Below are 21,790 nucleotides of genomic sequence, written 5' to 3'. Positions count from 1 at the left end.
ATTCTAGGGGGGTCTGGGGGCATGCCCCTGCAGAAGAAACCTTATCCTTTTTAAAGTTAAATGCATCAATCTGGTGCACTTTGAGAGGCGGAATCTGATTAATTCTGTGCTCTGTAAACAACATATGCCCTGCCTATAACTATTTTCTGTAATAATTTGGAGACACAAGCCACGTAAACTATTGAAGAAAAACACATGGATTTCAATAAAAAAACAATAAACACTAAGATCTAATATAGATAGGTCCTGTTTAGACTCATTTCTGGAATAATCTGAATCACCTCACCTTGAAGCTAGCCTATTGAAAAATGTTCTTTATTTTTTTTTAATGCAAATAGCCTTGTTGAAAATAAATGAATTAACATAGGCTACACATCATGATTAGCCTATCAACATGTGTGCTACATAAGGCAAATTCCCTATTCCGACCATTATATTTCATCTAGCCTATTTCTCAATTTAAAACATACAAATAAAGTAGCATTGAAAATAAAAAAACATAAAGCTTGTAGGCCTACAATAGCCTGCTGTTTTCAAGATAACTTGACAGTTAAAACAATAAATAAATTAATATGTCCCTTGAAAATAAATGAATGCTTTTCTGAGAATGTCAAAGGCAGTAGCAGTGTGGCACTTCGGTAAATTTACTGAAACGTGTGCATGCCGTTTTTTTCAGCGCTGTCTCAGCTGTTGATACAGATTGGTTGTGTTGCCACGGCGACGTAGCGATTTTAACTTTCTAAACTTTGCGCAGCACTTTTTCCTGTTCAACGTCCCTGTTACTGAGTCCTTAGTATCTCCATAGAGCAGGCGCTGGTTTTATTTTCGCCACTAGTTCAACGTTTGCTTGCTAGTCATGCTCCTGCTCATTGTCTTCCGTGTTTTAACAAGTGCGCACCCGCACCGAATACACACGCGCATCGCGCCGCGCGCAGACACACATACACACACGCAGACACACAGATCAGCTGATGGGATGATCAAACGAGAGGTTGTAAAGACAGGCGCACACGAGGGGTAGACCGACAGTGCCGCGCAGACGCTCGCATATTATTATTACGGAATCAATGAAAAATTGATAATAATTTTTTTTTTTTTTTTTTTTTTTTTTTTTAAAGTTAGGCTGCTGTTGGCCTGGCGGGGGGTCCCGTTGGCCTGGCGGCCCCGCCAGGCCTGTACAATGGTAGGGGAAACACTGATAGGCCTATGTGGCGCTATTGTAGGCTAATTGTGAACGAAGGTGTGGGAAACCCTGCAGTATCTTGGTTTCATGTTGAATCAGTGTCACTTGTCATTAATTGTATATAAAAACTCTTTACTTTAATACAGTGACACGATATGGATATCTCCCCACAGTGTTTCTATCATAAATTCACTCTTAGGGACTCATTTCCTCTCAGCCAATCACTGTGGGCATAGAAGGTATGAACATGACGTCATCCATAGCAACAGGGTCAACACCGCCCTCTAGTCTTAGCTTAGGAGTTCCTCCCATTCCTTAGTAAAAGTTGGTCTTATCAGCTTTGTGAATAGGTTTTAAGAAATTACTCCTTACTAAGAACTTTTAGTGCTCCTTAGGAGTACTCTTAGCGCTAAGATAAAATGTTTTGTGAATACGGCCCCAGAACATCATTGAGCATGTCTGGAGTAGAATGAAAGAGGAAGCATGGAAGACCAAACCAAAGAATCTTGAACTCTGGGAGGCATCTAAGACTGCTTTCTTTGCTATTCCTGATGTCTTCATCAATAAATTGTATGAATCATTGTCGAACCGCATGGATGCAGTCCTTCAAGCTCATGGAAGTCATACAATATATAAAATATGGATCTCACAGCACCACTACTTAATTCACTGATGTTATGCAACATATTTTTGTATTTGAAGTAAATTTGTTCAATTTTCACATTACTCTCTGTAGGCGACACAACTTTTGTCTTGCCAAAATCTAACCTTTCTGTGTTCATTAAATGATCAATATTTCTGCAGTGAAGCAAATTTATTTTAGTATATTAAACATAATTTGGGAGGGTTTTAGCTTTCATATGAGCCATTTTTTAAAACCAATGGATTAATTAAAAGTCAGTTTATAAACTGTTGTTTCTACAAAATTGATAAGTGACAAGACTTTTGTCCGGGACTGTACACTAGACAGTTACAGCGGATAACTGACTATGTATGGAGCATATATTTATATATGTATTATTTATAAATTCATCGATTTCTATATCATTTTATCTGGCTTTTATGCTGGTCAGTTTTAAGTGTTCTCATTGGGATTAGCGCTGGAGCAGTTTAATTGTTTTATTTATGAAACTGTCCCATTTGTGTTGTATGTGTTGTCTGAAACTGTGTTTAATGGAAGCCCACTTTTAAACTGCAAAATAAGTTTGCCTACAGGTACAAATAAAGTAGAGGTGGGCATAAATTAATTTTTTTAATCTAGATTAATCTCATTGAATTTTGGAATTAATCTATATTAATCTAGATTAAAATGGCTCATTTGAATTCATTCATAATATGTGTGTGCTCCCTAAATAATGACTCAAAGTAAGTCTTTGAGAACGTGTTTCTCAAGCCAGGTGGCTTTCATTTCGTCATCAGAACGAGTGTCTAATTGCGAACAAATAATATTCTAACAATTTAATCAGATATAAGGCTAAAAATCACAACATTGCACTGTTTTTTGTGCTTAAAAAAAAACGAAAAAACAGGCTATAACAGAAAATAAAGCCATTAATTTTGTGCTTCAAGTGAAACATTAAATATTATTTTTACATAAATAATAAAGTCCTTATAAACGTTTCAAGAAGCTGGACTAGAGTGAATATTGGACAGGCTTTATAGGTCCATGGCTTTTACCTGTGGGACAGCGCTTCACCTAACAGCTGGCTGCAACACCAACCTACAGTCTATTGTGCGACGGAGAGCTAGTTATCATTAGCATCAGCGTTAGCCGACATCACGGCAACAGCTGAATAATGTAACACATTACACAAGTTACACTACATGAAAACAACGGGCTGTAGACGCTAGAGTTATAATTGCGTGTAGGAAACATTGTTGAGACTGGAATTTCGCAGCGACCGTTCCATAATACAACACTCCCTTTAGCAATGGCTGAATATAAGACCTCCCTCTGCTGTGTATCTGCGGGAGCGAGTGGCATTAATAACTTAAAAACAGTAAACGTTTAACATGATTACGTTTTTTTAGATGCTTTAATCATATGCCGAATTTATAAACAGACCATATTATTAACAATAAATTAAGTTATGTACATGTCAGAGTTACGTACATGGATACATCCATAAGTAAACATTGAATAGACAGATTTGTGAAGGGGGTTTGGCGCTGAGTGTTACATTAGCGATCCTGCAGCCAGGTGGTCGTGGGCAAGTGATGGAGAGAGAGAGCGGCGGGTGTGTGAGAGAAGCTTCGCTCCTGCAATAAAGGCTCCTCAAGTGTCAACAACGGCCCCCGGCTATTATTACCCGACCAGAGAACACACGGAAGGGGGTTCACCCCGACGGCGAACAGCCATCGGCCCTGGAGGGAACCATCTCCCCTGAGCCGAAAAGGAGGTGGAATAAGAGATTAACGGCGATATTTTTTTTATCGCCGATAAGAGTCTGGCGTTAACGCAGCACGTTAACGCCGATAACGGCCCACCACTAAAATAAAGTAACCCGAACATGAACCTGATCAAGTGGAAAAGGGCCAAGAGTGACAACACCATCTTTTATATCTAAGAAAACTGGCAAAACTACTAATAGAAACCTCTACTACATTGTGCTCCTAATTTGAAAAACATATACATAAGTGTTAGCACAGCTTTCTTTCATTCAGGAAGCATATGCTAGAAAGAATCGGAGACAAAAATCTGAGACACAGATTAATATGGTTTAAGTGCTTTTGGAAGCTTGTGCTGTTTTAAAAGAGTGTTGAAGATGACTACAGAGAGGCAGGTTGAATAAGAGACAAACGGGTAAACCTCTTGGACTTGACGAAGCATTGAGAAGGAAGAAGGACCTCCAGATACAGCCAGCAGCACCTATAACCAGAGAAGAAAAATGTTTTTCTCTCTGAATTAAACATGGGTATCCTGATAATTATGTATACTATATTGTATAGTAAACACAGCTTACCTTCTCTGCAGGGAAGATAATCCTGTTTTTTCCCAGCATGGCTCTGAATTTATGAATGAAGTATTCCTTAAAACAGCCCCTAACACAGACAAAAAAGATATTTGAGCAAAGTCAGTAGAACAGCAATGTCTTTTCCAAATAAATATGCTAAACACTGAGTACTAGCAAATAAATACAGGCTCAATAAAACGACTCACAGAATGTTGTGGTATACTTTCTAATCAATGATGTCATACATTTTCACTAAGTCACCTGTTCCTGAGGCTGAAATGGCAACGCATACCATAATACTACCCCCCCATGTTTAACTGTTGGCATAAGACACACATTTTTATATCGAACATACACTCTTCGCCTGTTGCCAAACTGTTCAAACTTGGACTCATCAGTCCACAACACTTGATACCAATCTTCCTTTGTCCATTTATTGTGTTAATTTGTAATTTTTAGGTATTTCACTCCATTTTTCTCTTTCAATAATGTTTTTTTTTGTCTTTTCTGCCAACAAGTCCTTCTTCTCCCAATTTCCGACGCAGTTCTTGAAGACTCTGTTGCACCATTAGTCATTGTGTTGTTGATCTCGTGACACAGTTCTCATGAGGTCTTTACCTTTAAGCACAGCTCTTTTAATTTAGAGAGGCCTAATTTCTCCGTCTGAATTTTTTTTTTCTAATTGTCCCCTTTTAGTTCTGGTGTGAATTGGTGGCATCACGGCAGTCGAAAGTGTACTTGACAGTGCTTGTGTGCAATATGTTCAAACTGTTTTTTGTAATGAAAATGATCTACATCTGTTTATCAGGGCTCTATTCTACAATGCTGCTTGAAAGTATGTGAACCTCTTGAGGATTTTTGAGTTATATTGAGTTAGGGCTGGGCGATATGGACCAAATCTCATATCACGATATAGGTAATTGTATATCACGATATGGATATATATCACGACCAAATAGCCTGCATTTTCCAATTGATAGTAGCCTATATCAAAATAATTTTCCTGCAGTATTTGCTCATCTTCATTTAAAGCTGTCAAAATTAACTAGTGAGCAAATGTCTGGTAATACTTTCACTCCAGCTTCAACACAAATAAAATTTTCAAGTTTGACATGTTTTAAAGTTACATAAAACCAGCCTTTCTGTCTGTCTCCACCAATAACAGCACGGGGGTTAAGCCCTGAGTAGATCCTAAAGATGTCATTGTGGCGACTGTGGCTCAGTTGGTAGAGCGGGTCGGCCGATGATCAAAGGGTTGGAGGTTCGATCCCCGCCCTGCCACCTGTGTCATGGTTGTTGTGTCCTTGGGCAAGACACTTCACCCACCTTGCCTCGTGTGAATGTCGATAGTTAGCCTGCTATCGGTGTATGAATGTGTGTGTGAATGGTAACGTGGGAAAGGAAAACAGGTCTCCCTTGCAAAAGAGTCTTCGGACTCAATGGGATATACCTGAATAAATAAAGGTTAAAAAAAATAAAAAAAAATAAATTGTTAGCCAGCTAGCTCACGAGAGCTAACCCATGTAGTTTGCGGCTTAAAACAAGCCAACTCTGCGTCACGGCAACAGCACGCTGAAGCGCACACAGCTGCAAGTTTCCTTTGCACGATGACATTTTTGACCGTTAATAACAGCTGCTCTGCCACCGTGACACGGAGTTGGTTTGTTAACTGTAGTGACGGCGCATCGGAGCTAAACATGGACATATAAAGAAATGGACACCGGATTGAAACACGGCGCCCATTCATTCCTATGAAAGCTGCTCATTGGCGCAGGGAAGCCACAAGGAAGCATTAATTCGGAAATTCATGCGGCCCGGAAGCATGACGTAGCAAGGACGTAGCGGCATTATGGACCTATCAAGAAAGAGGGCGGCAAGCGTAGCGGACTGGTAGCGGATGTAGAATAATTCTCGTTCTGTAGCATTGTAAGCTAAAGGTCTTAGCGAGCACAGTTGCATTGTTTACCGACCATAGGCGTATAAGTCACTAACCCCCCTATGATTTGCTATATGTGATCGCTGTATGTGATCTTTAAACACTTCGTTTTTGTAAAGCAATACAGTGGTTAACAACAAGTTCTAAACCAAGATTCCGCCAGCCATCTACACCAAACTAGTGGGCGAGCGCTGTTTTGATAGCGTGTGTTACATCTTTGTAGGTCCATGGTGCTTAAGTTAACTATTGAAATCAACCAAACAAATGTTCAAATGCTTAAGTTAGCTTTTTAAAGTTTTCCTATAAGACCAATGTTGTAGCTGTGAACGCAATTGCCTTATCAGAATGAGTAAGAATTAGTTTTATTTTCCTGCCGTGAGGCCGGGCCGAAACCGAAACCTTTGTTTCACTACGACTCTGTTCAGCTGCCCACGGCTGCCCACCCCTCCTCCTCCCGCGAAAACAAATTGAAAGCCGTTAAAAGCCGTTGGGCTAATAAAACGTGTGAAGTGGCGTTTTGAAATGAGAAAACTTCCATTTTATTAGTATATGGTCTAAAGATAAGTATGAGCCTATGATTGATATCCAGAATTTTTTTGCGGAGACACAATCTTGTTCACCGCTTGTATTGTGTGGACGGGGAAATCTGCCTCCGGGCTGCATGAAAATAAGCTCCTCCCACAACCCCATTCATAGCATGCAATACAATGGCTTGGCCACATGTCCATGCTGGCTGCCCGGAGAAGGCAGAGAGCCAAATCTCTCCTGGTAGACACTTTTATATCGTCCACGGTATGATACCGTCATACTGCCCAGCCCTATATTGAGTTTAACCATTATCAATTCATTTTATTAATACCAGTATTTTTTATATGAATTAACAGATGTGCGTTTATCAATTCCAGATACTTTTTTGGAGGAAATCAATTGTGTAGACAAAAGACTAATGTATAACAAATTATTTGCCAACTTTTGTACTTGATTCGTTAAGAGCCTCTTTGGAGCTAAGTACTTCTTTGGAGCGCTGAAAGAACGCTGTGAAAGAAGAATGCGTTTCCCAGAATCGTTCTTAGCGAAAGAAGCTCTTTCACTAAGACGGAACTGTAAGATGGAGCTGACCCACTCTTACAGCCTTCTTAGCGACCAAATCCTCAGTGATCATGCCGCGTCAGGGAAATTTATTTCCTCCACTTTTCGAAATAATAATGCGGACCACTGGCGCAATAAACATAGACTAATAGTAGAGAATTTTATTTTTTTTAATGAATTACACGTTTAAGTTTTCCACACACATAAGTTTATAGTACAACACCACATAAAAAACATCAACAACCCTGTGGCATTTCACAGATATCAAGGAAACAGATTTAATTTAACTCAGCTGAACCTCATCCAGAGCGGCTCCACCTGCTATAAAGGCGTTGCCAAAGTCTGCGCGTGTGAGAAACCAATGCATACGTGCGTCGGCACTTCTCCCCACTGGATGTGCTATCAGACCGGGCCTTCCAGGCAAAGTACCGGCTGCCCCGTGCGGAGATCCAACGGCTGATCACTCTGGTGTCTCCACACATCCAGAGCAACCCGCTGCAATTCTTCCTTCAGCCCGGAGATGCAGCTCCTGGCTGCGCTGCGTTTTTAGGAACATATCAGCCTGTTCTGAGGTCCAACAACCCCAGCCCCTACGCCTTCACCACCAGTCACCAAGCACTGTTCACTAAACCATAAACCCACAACCACCACACCACCCATATCAACTGTCAGGCCTGAAGGCTGAAATAAATAAACAGAACAAGCAGATGTAGGCTACATGTAACGTCCTGCGCACTACAGTGTTTCCCCCAGCGCTTTATAGCTAAGGCGGCCGCCTTAGCAACGCCAGTCCTCCGCCTTGACTACCAACCGACCCAAAAAAATAAAATAAAAATTAATTTACTTTTTTTTTTCTTTTTTTTTGTGCTGCACAATTATTGTACTAGCAAGCGCGATGTGTACTTGTGCATGGTCATAACTGCGCGACAGGCCGCGATTTGCGGTAAAAAGCATGTGTCTCCAAGCATGTCTCTATCAGCTGCTCTGTGTCTGCGGCTTTGCGCGTGCGACCGTACCACGTGCGACTTCGGGATGCACGCGGGAGAGTTAAACGAGCAGAAGCAAACCGACATTTAACTGGTGGCGATAATAAACGCAGTGCTGTTCTACGGGGATATTTAGCTGAACAGAAAGAAGTGCTCTGCAAAGCTAGAGCAGTTTAAGACTCCACATCACCGTGGCAATACAACCTTTCTATCAGCTCAGACAGCGCAGAGAAAAGTCTGATGAATGCATGAGAGTGATGGCCCAGCCACATTTCAGTAAGTGTTTAAAGACGTGCCACACTGTTACTGTCTTTGAAATGCATTTAGTCATTTTAAGGGGAAAACACATTGTATTTAATATTTCAACTATACAGCATGCTGCTAGTGTAGGCCAAGAAGATTTATTTTCTGAATTTTCAATGCTGCTTTATTTTTATGTTTTAAATTGGGAAATACATGTTCCAAAACGACCAATAACCTCTGTATTTAAAAATAAATCAAGCAAGTAGGCTCAAAATAACCATTAATGAATTATAGGCTATCGCATCACAGTAGGCCTATTGTCCACAATAATTGCACAACAGCCCCTATCCAAAAAGGACCTTTAAAAAGTTGAATTCTCACTTTGATGTGCATGCACATGTTAAGAGAATGGTCCATTATTTGTATTTAGTGTGTCTGTATAGTATTGCACCAAAACAGTAGAAGTTTTCTTTAATTGTGCTTTGTACTGTCTGCATGTTTGCACATAATTTGTACCTGCACATAGCAAACAAAATTGCACAACTGTAAGGTCAGTGTCTGTTGTATTTTTGTATTCAAATTAACAGTTGTTTATTTCTTTACTGCGCATTGGCATCTTTGAGCAAAATACCCCCAAATTTGCGTTGCCTCGCGCCGCGCCTCCCATGACCCGGGGCAGTGACCACCTTGACTAAGACATTTTCTGGGGGAAACACTGCTATCATTTATTGCTGCAGTGTCCGGGTGCTTTACCTGAAAGTCTGGCACTGGAATGTTAAGGAAGTAGTGTTGCATACAGTATGTGGGACTATAGTGTCCACGTTTCTGAGGTGACAATGTAACAAGTGGGAAATTAGCGGCAAAACATGCTGTGCTGAAAGGGCGCACAATACGCACACGTTTTGATTCTATACGCTTAGATAAATTACAAATTGCCTGGGACTTTTTGTTGCAAGGTTCCCTCATTTCAATGAAAAATTATCCACACAATAGTAGTAAAAGTAGTAATTTAAGTAATTTGGGCTGCATAGAAATATTGCCTCAAGTTAGGCAGTGACACACCACCCTCCTCTTTATTTATTTGAAGTGTTTTGTACCTGACCCTTGGTCTCTTGCCGGCCCAGATAAACCTAGAAATCAATTTGTCCCACAGCCTGAATTGTGCTTCTGGGATCATCTGTGGAATAGATTGAAACAGATATAGTAGTCTTGGTAGTATGTTCATTTTCACTATATCTATACGTGTCCCCATATCTAGGTTAAAGGCTGACCACCTCCTGACATCTGTTTCAATATTTTCGTTGACCTGTTTATAGTTGATTTCAGACGTGTTGCCAAGAGTTTTTGTTAATGTCACTCCAAGATATTTTAATACTTTAGCCTTCCATTTAATTTTGTATTTTTCTCTGGTTTCTTTATTAGGAGAGTAATTGAAAGTGAGGATTTGTGTTTTTGCCATGTTTAATTTATAGCTAGAGTATTTACCAAAGTCATCTAGTATTGCCATCAGGTTAGGAAAGGTTTTATCTGGGTGCAGCAGAGTCACAATAACATCATCGGCGAAAAGTCCTATGATGTGTTCCTGTTTTCCTATTTGGATTCCCTTCAGACTGCTATCCTGTCTGATCAGATGTGCTAAAGGTTCTATAAATATGGCAAATAGAGTGGGGCTAAGGCAGCATCCCTGGCGAGTGCCTCTTTGTAGATTGAAACTATTGGTTAAGTGGCCGTTGATTTTTATCCTTGCTGTGGGTTCTTTGTAAAGGCTTTGAATATATTGTATTGACTGTTTCTGAAAACCTAATTTCTCCAGTACCTGATATAAAAATTCCCAATTGACACAATCAAAGGCCTTCTCGGCATCAAGGCTCACTAATTCTGCTTCCAGTCCCCATTTCTGGATGTGATCTATGATATGTAGAGTACGTCTAATATTGTCCTGAGTCTGTCGCCCCTTAATAAATCCTGATTGATCCTCATCGATCAAATCAGACATAACATTTTCAAACCTTTTAGAGATGATTGACGTGAAAATCTTATAATCTACATTTAAAATCGAGATAGGTCTATAAGATTCACATAATTCCTTTTCTTTACCTCCCTTTAGTATCACTGAGATCACTGCCTCTTTCCAAGAGGGGGGCACTTTACCCTTTGTCAGAGTTACATTAAAAGAGTTCAAAAGAAGTGGTGACAATTCCTCTTTAAATGTTTTATACCACTCGCCCGGATAGCCATCACTGCCTGGTGATTTGTTAAATTTTAATCTGCTAATAGCACTGTCTAATTCCTTTTTAGTAATAGCAGAATTTAATTTTGTATTTTGATCTTCTCCAATAGCCGGTAAGTCCAATGAATTGAGAAGTTCTTTCATCTCGTGTTTTTCTTTTGCTGGGGGCTGAGAGTACAGGTTTTCATAGTATTATTTGAAGATCTTTTCTATTTTCTCCGGTTTAAATAACATTTATTTTGTTAAGGGGTCTCTGATCTTGTGTATCGTATTAGCAGCTTGCTGCACCTTAAGGCGTCTAGCTAAGTATTTAGCCGCTTTGGGGCCCGATTCATAATATGTTTGTTTAGTACATCTCAGTTTTTTCTCAATCTCATTATTTAAATTGTCGTCTATCTGTCGTCTTATAATGTTTATTTGATGTAGAAGGGCTCCATCCTCATGGTTTTTATGTTTCTGTTCCAGTATTCTTAATTGATTAATCAAATTTTTATATTCTTCCTCTCTAGTTTTCTTTTGGTATATTGCCCTTGATATCAATCTCCCTCTCATAACCGCTTTAACCGTATCCCAAAGAATGGTATCATCAACAGGGCTGTCTATATTTTCTTCTATGCAACTTTTAATTTATTTTTTAATTTCCTCTTTTGTGTCCCGATTATTTAACATACCGGCATTTAATTTCCAGAGTGAATTTTTCTTCCTTGCCTCCAATTTAATGTTAAGATAGACTATACTATGGTCAGACAGATCAGCTATCCCAATACTACAATCTTGTATTCTATGTCTGTCTGCTGTATTCATAAAAAAGTAATCTATTCGAGAGTAAACGGAATGAGGAGCAGAATAATGCGTGCAGTCCTTCTCTAAAGGGTGGAGTTCCCTCCACACATCAAACATCCCCAGTTCAATTAGTGAGATATTGACAAGTTTTGATAATTGGGTCTTATTTCTTTTAGCATTGGTTGTATCAAGTTTAGGATTCAAGATCATATTAAAATCCCCTGCACAAATCAGGGTCCCTTCATTTTCCAAGACTATAATTTCAAACACTGATTTCAGAAAAGTTTTATCACTACCGGGTGGCACATAGACATTAACCAAATTAACTATATTATTGTCAATTTTTCCCTTTACGATGACATATCTCCCCTCTTTGTCCCTTATTTCTTTAATTAATTCAAAATTCACATAATTAGAGATTAATATGGCAACTCCAACTCTTCTTTTTCTTAAACGTACTATAAAATATTTATTTTTATATCCAAGAGACCCAAGCTTAGAATGCTCCTGCTGAGAGAGGTGAGTCTCTTGTAAATATATCACGTGGATGTTTTCCCTCTTCATTTTGGTTATTACTTTTTTTCTTTTAATTGGATTATTTAAACCATTCACATTTAAGGACGCTATCCTCACATCACTAACATGCATCACTTAAAGAGGACCTATTATACTACTTTTCTGGTCTTAATTTCTTGTTTTACACTGCTATAGAGCAACCTGACACGAATCGCATCACAAAAAACTATGTAGATTTTCGGGAAGCTCTTTCTCTTATTTTGGCGATCCAGCACATCCTGTCAACACTTGAGTGTGTGTGCTTCGGCAATCTCCGCTCCCTCCGCCTGTGCATCGGCCATCTCCGCTACCCTCCCCCCCCCCCCTCCTGCAAACCCCACTCCGTTGTGATTGGTTACCTTCCTTCCGAAACACTTTCAGTGGCGGGAAGCGCGAGCATGGACCTATAAGGGCGCGAGGCAGACGCGAACAGGGAAGTGACAGCATTACCATACATGGAAACATCCGCGTGGTCACATCACCAATTTTTATGCGACGTCACCAATTATGAAAGGGTAGACCGCTTTGAAGACGTGACTTCTCGACTGGCTAGAATAGTGTTCAGTGCTCTGCACAGACACCCCAGACGGTCAGCAGGGAATACGTCGAAATGCATGTAAGTCATTATTTGATAATTTAGTATGGTTAAGCATGACTATGAATCATCATAACAACGTTTATAGGTCATAAAAGTCAAAAAGCATCATAGGTCCTCTTTAAGGACAAATAAGAACATCAGTGGCCCCACTAACCGTGCCTGAACAGTGGCACAATACGAACTAAACAAATAAAACACTTGAGCTTCCAAAAGAAGGAGGGTCTTCTCGTCCTCCAGAATTCCGGTCCCGTTGGGGAGCCGAAGGGAAAGCCTCTCATTCGGAGAGGGCCCTAACTTAGTAATGACATAATGGCCAAAGGTACAGGTTTTCGTCATTCTAAATGAGTCCAACGGATAAAAAAAACTATGAGAGAAAAAGAATAAAAAATAGGGTAACACTCAGGTCCCGATAGTCTTTTATACTTACATAGGGTAAACGTGCTGATCAATATTCAGCCTTTTGTAGACGTAGTTTAAAACGGAACATTCCTACCGGACAGGTTATCATGTTTGTTGTCTTTATCCTACTTCAATCTCCAGATCTTCTGAATTCTTGTAGCTTTTCCTTTGCGCGTGTCGTTGCCATGGTCGTTGCTGAAGCGGTGCTCCTCCGAGGTCCCTCTCTGCGCTGCCACTCCATCGCCGCGGAAAGCCGTGTCTCCAACCCGGTCTCCTCCGTGTCGCGAGCTGGTGTTGGTTCAATGAGTCCGCGTTTCACCAATTCCTCCTTCACTTCCCTCGCGTCGTTGTAGGTTCGGGCTCCCGTGCTCCAGTGGACTCTCATCCTGGTGAATGGTGTCTGAAACCGGATGCCTTTTTCCTTCAGGACTCTTTTAGAAGCGTTGTATTCTTTCCTCTTTTGAACAACCTCTGTCGCATAATCGTGATCGAATGACAGAAGTTTGTTTCTCAGCTGTATTTTGGTTTTCCACGCGTCCCGTAAGACTCTCTCTTTGGTGGTGAATTCCAGGAAATTAACGACGATGGGTCTCGGCTGAGCGCCGGCTGCTGGCTTCGGTGCCAGCGATCGGTGCGCTCTTTGTATTTGGAGATTTAAGTCATCCGGCAGTTGAAGTTCACGCCTGAGCATGTCTTGCAAAAACTTAGCTGTCGATTCGCCCTCTTCTCCCTCAGGGACCCCATAGATGCGGAGATTATTTCTCCTCGACCTCAACTCCAAATCAGTTAACTTATCTTGCAGGGTTTTCTGTTCTTTCAAAGAGGTAATGAGAGCGTTGTTTGCCTCCAGTGCCCAAGATTCTAGCTTCTCCAGCCGCGTCTCTGCCTCGTTTAGCCTTCCGCTCTGCAGCTGCTGTTCAGTGCCAAGTTTAGTGAACTCTTGGTTAATTCCTTTTTTGAAATCATCCAAGTCTCGTTTCACGTCCCTCCTCAAATCTTCACCAAATTCGCGGAATGAGGCTTTCATTTCTGTTTTTAAGTCCTTTATGTCCTTGCTAATGTTTGCCAGACGCGAGCGCATTCCAGCCTCGCTGTCGGCTGGTTCAAAGCAGGTAGTTTCATGGCCGCCATCTTCTTCCATCTCGAGGTCAGCTAGCGCGTTTTCAGCTTCGTCTTGCGCCGTATTTTTAGGCTGATTAACCGCAGTTTTCCTACCCTTCGAACCTCTCCCCTTTGTCATTACAGCAGAGATGATTTCTAGCTCTGAATATTCGAGTTTTCAGGGGTATTAACACCTGGCTATCGGGAGCTCTGATACCGTGCGACCTATCCCTCCATGACGTAACCGGAAGTGATCTGTTTCATTATAGTTTTATAACATTTTGATGCTGTAACACATTCCAATACTGTTCTGCTAGTGACCTTTGTTCTAGTAAACTTAAGAGACTAAGTTTATGGCTCTATACATGTAAGAGATATATGTGTCTTCAATGGTTAAAAGTTCAGCTGTGGAAGAACTCCCTGAATCTACCGGTGCTTTTAATTGCACTGTATGAGTTATTACATCCTTGGAGAGAGAAGAGACCCCTCCACATTCTTTCTTGGAACATTGTAACATCTGCTAATGGTTAACATTGGACACACAAACCTGGTGTTTTCGCACACACATTCTTCACTGCATATAATCCTGCACAATTGTACATTTATTTGTCTCAATCATGTAAGCTACACTTGTGATGCATGTTGATTCCCTTGCTTTTGCTGTTGCAAGTAAAAACTTCACCTGCTTTGAAGCCTGCCTGACTCAGATCTCTTTATTAAAAACACTTGGGTTTTTTGATAAAATAATTCCTTTAACAACTTCCTTTAAAAATCTCCACAAAAGCTGCAAGAAAAGTTATAATTCAGGTAAAAGCCAACCCAAACATTACATCTAGAGATTTGCAGACCTCTCTCGCAGCATCTGGGAAACATGTGCATGGTTCCACAATGAGAAGAAAACTTGGTCAACATGGCACTCGATGGTTAGACCAAACAGTTAAATGTTTGAATAATCTTTCTCTCTGGCAAATTTGTGACATTTTTGCTCTTTTTTTAAAGGGCAGAGGCTTCTTCAGCAACCCTCCCATGAAAGCCATGTTGACTGAGTTTTCTTCTTATTGTGGAACCATGCAGATCTGTCCCAGATGCTGCAAGAGAGGTCTGCAAATCTCCAGATGTAATGTTTGGGTTGGCATTTACCTGACAAATCACTTTCTTGCTGCGCTTGTGGATATTTTTTAACAAAGTCCACTTCTAGGCAGATGTTCAGTCTTAAAGCTCTCCATTTGTAGATGATTTTTGTGTCATCTGATTGGTAAATGGTAAATGGACTTGACTTACATAGTGCTTTTTTAGCCGATTTTCTCAGCCCCAAAGCGCTTGACATTTCTTACCACATTCACCCATTCATACACTGATGGCAGTAGCTGCCATGCAAGGCGCTCTCTGAACCATCGGGAGCCATGTGGGGTTCAGTGTCTTGCCCAGGGACACTTCGGCATGTGGCGGATAGGCGGGGAATCGAACCTCCGACCCTGCACTCCAGATGACTACCTCCCTACCCACTTTGCCACTTCCGCCCATTGTTTGATTGTGTTTACCTGCTCGATTAAAGCAATGCAGCTCAGGGTTCACTAACTTTTACACATACAAAAATTGGCAAATAATTTGTTTTATTTTAATATTTTGACTTCACAATTGATTTCCAGGAATTTTTTTTTTATTTGATAAACACGCACCCGTTATTTAATATAAAAAATACTGGTATTGATTAAAATTACCCAATAATGGTTTAACTAAATACAATTCCAAAAGGCTCAAAAGTTTACATACTTTCAAGCCGCACTGTATGTTTTACTGAACATAATGATGACTTTGTAGATATTTCAATCGTATTATGGGTATTCTAATGGCCAATTCAACAAAAATAACTGAAATGCCAAGTGCTCTAATAATTTTGGTCAACACTGTATATATTTTCCTGAAACTGTTGTATAAAATTACCCAACTGTAGTTTGCAGTAAATACCCAGAATTTCCCACAGGACTTTGGGAAACTGTGTGGGGGACCCCAGACTTTCTAGGGGGGGTACAGGGCAACAAGGCATAACACAGCATAAAGATATATTTAAGTACGGGCCCGTAACTTATTGTTATCCACCATACTTTTCCTTCTTACTTCTTCCGCCACATTTTCTAGCTCTATCTCCTCTCCTCCCACACACCGTTTCACTTAGAAACGCAAAAATTTCACCGAATGTGCGTCCCTACCCCACGGGGTGTGCTATTATTAGTTTTTTTGATTTTCCACAAGGGGTCGCTGTTATTAAGCCCCGACTGAAAAAAGTTTGAGAGGCCACGCCCCGCACACCGTAAATCCGATTCACTTGAAATTTCTCACACAGGTGTACGTTAGGGTGCTCTACAAAAAAGCCTCTGGGACCATATAAATCCGCCTGAGAATATCTTCCGCTAATTAGCATAAACTGAAACAGGGTTTTAACAATAACTTTCTCAAATGTTACTGTATCAACACTACATTTCTCACGAAGCCTCGGGGGACTACGATAAACATGCCCGTAAAAGATTAGTAGGATAGCTTTAAAAACATGGCCGCCATTGACCAAAATGTTTACGCAGGGGCGGGGCTTAGCAGCTAATTGGCCATAACTCATTGACCATAGGTCCTAATAGGGGTGTGAACGTTTACAAAAATGTCTAACCGTGTACACAACGGAATTTTTTTTGTGTACACGGTTAACCGTGACGTCATTGTCCTCGTGCGCCCGCCGTCCTGTAGGCGAGCGCACACACACATACGCGTTCGCCTGTCATGTGCGCCGTCATTATCGCGCTTCATTAATTTCCTGATTAATATAGCCTATCGCTTTCTACATGTCCACGTTTATGCAGGTTGAACAGGTGTTACAAAGTTCGGGCTACTTACGCGCGTAGTTCACGTCAACCGGGTAACTTTAATCTTTAGGTTATCCTTCATCACTCGTCCGTGGCTGTGAGCCGAGCCCGAGAACGGCGCCTCCCCGTGTGTGTGTGCGTGTGTTTGCGATTAAACACACACTCACACACACACACGCCGAGGGACAGACAGATTGGGCAGACTAGCTTTTATCCTCCCCAAGTAGTTTATTAGTGATGTAAAATCAATAAATGCGTGTCTCCAGAACATATTTAAAAACTTTGAAAAAAAGAACATTTAAAATTTGAAGATTATTTTTTTTTAAACGGTTTTCGTTTATTGATTTTTCCTAAATGGTTATGATTTACTAAACGGTTACTCGTGTACACGTGCACACCCCTAGGTCCTATCATCATAAAACTTGCTGGATATGTGCAGAAGACATGTGGTAACATGTCCCTTTAAGCATTAACCCATAGGGGGCGCCACAAATGCGTAAACCATAATTCATAAATGCAATGTTTGACAGGCCATGCCGCTTTCCCCCTGACTCTGATTGACTTGAAATACACATGTACAGCTCATGGTGCTCTACAATAAAGCCTCTTGGACCATAGGGGTCAGGCAAGATTTTTTTTTTTCATCCCAAATTTGCATGACCTGAAATACAGTCAAGTGACATCTACTTTGTGGATTATCAACCTATCATCACCAAATTGTATACACAGCCTTACGGGTCTGACATACACATGTGTATAAAGTTTTAGCGAGATAGCTAAAAAAAACTTGGCCGCAGTTGACGAAAACGTCTTCGCGAGAGCGGCCCTTTGCTGCTGATTTGCCACGACTGCAACCTTCAGTTGGCCAAAACTTGGGACTCGAGATTGGAAAGCGCGCAGCGGCGGATCGTAGAAGCGTTTGAGCTGGGCCTACGGGTGGAGCACCGCCGATGCGGGGCTGGCGGTCGGCGCCGGGGTGCCCGTACTTTTAAAATCTCTGCGGGATTTTCTTTCAAAGTTTTTTTTTATTAAATCGCAAAGTAGCAAAGCAACTGCAGTACAATGGATTATAAATTTTTTCCCCTTTTTTTCCCCCCCCCGAACATACCCCACCTATATCCCACCCTCACACCCAATCACAAACAAGGGATTTTCTAGTTCATGTTGACGTTCAAAACAATAAATAAAAAATGTAATATAATAATTTGGCACAAACTAATGCATTAGTGGGAAACACAGAGTAACCAGTAAAAAGTGTTGTATGTCTTACTTGCAATATGCGTCTCCTGCTCTGATGATCACAGCTGCAGTCGCCTCTCTGCATTTGACACATTTTCTGGAAACACTAATAAATGGAGAAAAAAAGACATCGTTAAAACCCATTCCCATTAGGGCTGTACAGTATGGTCTAAAATGTATAGCACCGTATAATTTGAAGCATAGACGGTAACGGTATATATCACGGTATATTAATTTATCTTAAAATGAATGCTTGTGAAGGGGTAAAATACAAGCTATTACTTTGGGCCTATACTCCTGTATTTATAGGACATCTAACATTGCTTGTAAATTAAATACAATTTCTGTTAACAAATAGAGCACATAACACATTACTTGCACACTAGAAATTATCTAAATTGTTTGTGGATGGCTATGTTTTTATATGTAAAGCACTCTGTGCTGACTTTTTTTGCATGAAAATTAGGCTACTCTTTATAGTAAGTTTGATTTGATTTTTCTCACTGGGAATGCTGCCGGTGGCAGTCCTACCAGTGTACTTCCTGTACAGTTTATACCATACAACCCTAATTCACTAAAATTAAAATTGTGTGTTTCTTCTATCATTTATACAGGGAAAATAATGTCCACATACAGTGTGATGGTTGAGTGTGCACAATAATGCTACAATAGCTAGACTAGCAAAAGGTTAGTAATGGAGGTCTAAGATTAGGGGTGTCACGATCTTGATCAAAATTACTTTACAATCTCGACCTGCATAGTAGAGGTGTGCCCATGTACATGAGTAATAGGTTAGTAAATCATAACCGTTTAGGAGAAATCATCAAACAAAAACCTTTTTTTTTTAAAGTTTTTAAATGACTGTTCTGGAAACAGGCATTAATTAATTTCAAATCAGAAATTACACAGCTATTTGGAGAAGATAAAAGCTATTTTGCAGAATCCGTTTCCGCCTTTCAGTGTGTCTGTGTGTATAACGGCAAGCACTGCAGACACATGTGCACAGTCACAGTAACGGCAGAGAGATGAAAGATAAACTGAAGATTGACATAACCCAGTTGACGTGAACAATGCTTGTAGGTGCAATAAAACCTTCAAAAGTCAAAAGCATAAACTTTATCTACTCTTGTTCAACCTGCATTAACATGGACTTGTAGAAAGCGATTGACTGTTGATTCATTGATTTTATTTTACCATTTTGATATAAATATGACCAGCACTCTGTATCATACATACTGTACATTAAAATACATAATTAGTCAGGAATGACACAAAAAAGCCAGATGGCTTATTTCCACTGTGGTCCCTGTGGGACGTAGAAGAGCAAAATTACAAGATAGATGCCGCTTTGACTCGCACTGAAGAAGTCGAAACGTGGAGTACTGACGCAAAATGCACACTGAAGGACATTCTAAAGGAACATAAAATAATGATGGATAAGCTGGATGACTTAGAATCGAGATCCAGGTGGAACAACCTGCGAATATACGGCATTCCAGAAGGTGCGGAGCGGAGAAGCGAATCGGTCGCGGGGTTTATGGACAAATGGTTAAAAGACGAGCTTTCAATTGAAACAGACCTCCAGATTCAACGAGCCCACCGAGCCCTGGCGCCGAAGCCAAAGACAGGACAACAACCAAGATCGATTATACTCAACTTTCAGCAGTTTAATGTGAAGGAGAAGGTTTTGAAAGATACGTGGGGAAAGAAAACGGTCAAGCTCGGAGAAAGTAGGATTTATTTTGACCATGACTACTCTGTGAGGATGCTGCAACAACGCAAAGCGTACGTGAACGTGAAGAAGATTCTAAAGGGGGAAGGTATCCGCTTTCAGTGCTCAACATGATGCGTATCCACTGGGCTAGTGGAATGAAGTCAAAAGCCTAAACTTCAAGGTCAAGGTCTCGAATTATTTTTAAACGAGATTTAAAACATTTTTGTGAGCAAGCTTTTCACCATGATCTGTGGGACTTTGATTGGTCCAGGATCTCTCTTTTTAATGATGTAGAACTGGCATGGAAATACTTTCATGATGCTTTCAGCAATATTATTAATAAACATGCCCCTTTCCGCAAATTTCGAGTTAAAGGTCGAGACAATCCTTGGTTTTCCTCTCAGCTGTCTAGTCTACAACAAGAAAGGGATATTGCCTGGGCTAAGGCCAGAAAATCCAACTCTCATGATGACTGGCTGATTTTCAGACAGCTGCGAAACCGCTTTACCTCTCTTGTCAAACAGGTTAAAGCTGAATACTACCTCTTAAAAACCACTAGCGACTTAAATGATCCTAAAAAATTCTGGAAAACCATCAAATCTTCTTTTGGAAATGTGGCCACAAATCAGATCACAGAATCAGTGTTAATTTTGGCAGTAAATTCTGAGTCTTAGTCTTTTGAATATCACACCATTTAGTCTTAGTCCTATTTTAGTCATCTGGGGCCGTATTCACAAAACATTTTCAGGGTTTTTCCTGGCTCAGAATGGGCCTTTGGGGGGTCAGTACGCGACTGACTTTTTTTAGAGTCGCGACTATGTGCAACAGTAAAGGCAAACGGTTTATGTATTTTAAGAGGGTGTGGGGTTAAAGGGAAAATTCGCCCATTTTCATGTGAATGGTATATCAGGGCCGAGTATATTAGTAGTCTATTGAAAAAAGCCCCCCAAAAATTGATCCGAATTGGCAGAGAGCACAATGATTTCGGATTTAAACTGATGACGCGGGGCTGACGTAGCCGTTTTTACAGTTCCTACAGGCCCCAGGATGCATTGCGCGGGGGGGGGGTACGCTCTGCAGCCTGCCCAGATTCCGAGCTGCTCGCGTTACCATGGTGACATAAACACAGCACGGACCTGACCCGTGTAAGCAGTACAGTAATAGCGCGCTTCGTATTATTTCACTGTTGGACTACTACCACAAAGAAAACATGCCGTCCTATAATGTGCCTAGATGCGCCAACTTTAGGAAACAGAAAAGAAGCAGGAGTAAGCGTAAGCTGAAGATACTAGGCCCTACCTGTTGCCTATTCACCGGCGTGATGCATAGCCCCAGCCCCGGGAAAAAGAATCCGAATAAAGGTAAGCTAAGGTGAGCTAAATTGCATAGTAGCCTACTGTAGTTAGTATCAGTGTTTCCCCTACATTAATAACTGTGCTGCCCACACCGCTGTTGAATATTGTGTCCCGGTGTAAGGCTGATAGATGGGGCAAGGAGGAATTAGTCTACCGGTTGTAGCTGTAGCCAAGTTACCTTAGCCGCTAAGCTAAAGTTAGAAGTGAACTCGTGAGGGGGGCAGTAGGCCCCTCTGTGTATCCTTGAGGAAGATTTAGTTGCATTTGCAAGACTGTTTGTGTGTGACTGTGTGTTTGTTTTCCATGTGCATGGTTATTAGCGATGTCGTCAAAATGATCAGCTTTCCAAAACCATAAACAATTGCTATGCTGATGGTGATGGCTGGGTGATTAGCACTGATGTCCCTAGTCTTGTGTCGTCTTGGCTCTTCCTAATGCAAATGCATAGCCACACCCTGGCATACAGTATGCTTGGCTGCTAATATAAACATGATGTCTTCTTAGACAAAAGACTACTATTGTGTTAGTGCACTAACTGACTGACCTATCTATGGTTACATAGTGGTTTGT

General features: G+C 40.8%; 1 protein-coding gene across 1 annotated transcript in view; it reads right to left on the bottom strand.

Annotated features, from left to right (window-relative positions):
• ctu2 (cytosolic thiouridylase subunit 2 homolog (S. pombe)) overlaps positions 1–21,790 on the bottom strand; it is a 117,460-nt gene that overhangs the window by 68,745 nt on the left and 26,925 nt on the right. Inside the window, exons 2-4 of the mRNA XM_080036528.1 lie at positions 18,183–18,257; positions 4,147–4,225; positions 3,993–4,052 (exon numbers count right to left, since the gene is read on the bottom strand). Of these exons, the coding sequence (XP_079892654.1) occupies positions 3,993–4,052; positions 4,147–4,225; positions 18,183–18,257 (214 nt within the window). The remainder of the gene's footprint in view (positions 1–3,992; positions 4,053–4,146; positions 4,226–18,182; positions 18,258–21,790) is intronic.

The sequence above is a fragment of the Ammodytes marinus genome (assembly GCF_949987685.1).
Source record: "Ammodytes marinus genome assembly, chromosome: 11".
Classification (NCBI taxonomy): Eukaryota; Metazoa; Chordata; class Actinopteri; order Uranoscopiformes; family Ammodytidae; genus Ammodytes; species Ammodytes marinus.
Note: the sequence above shows the minus strand (reverse complement) of the source record. Positions and strands in the feature narration are given on the sequence as shown.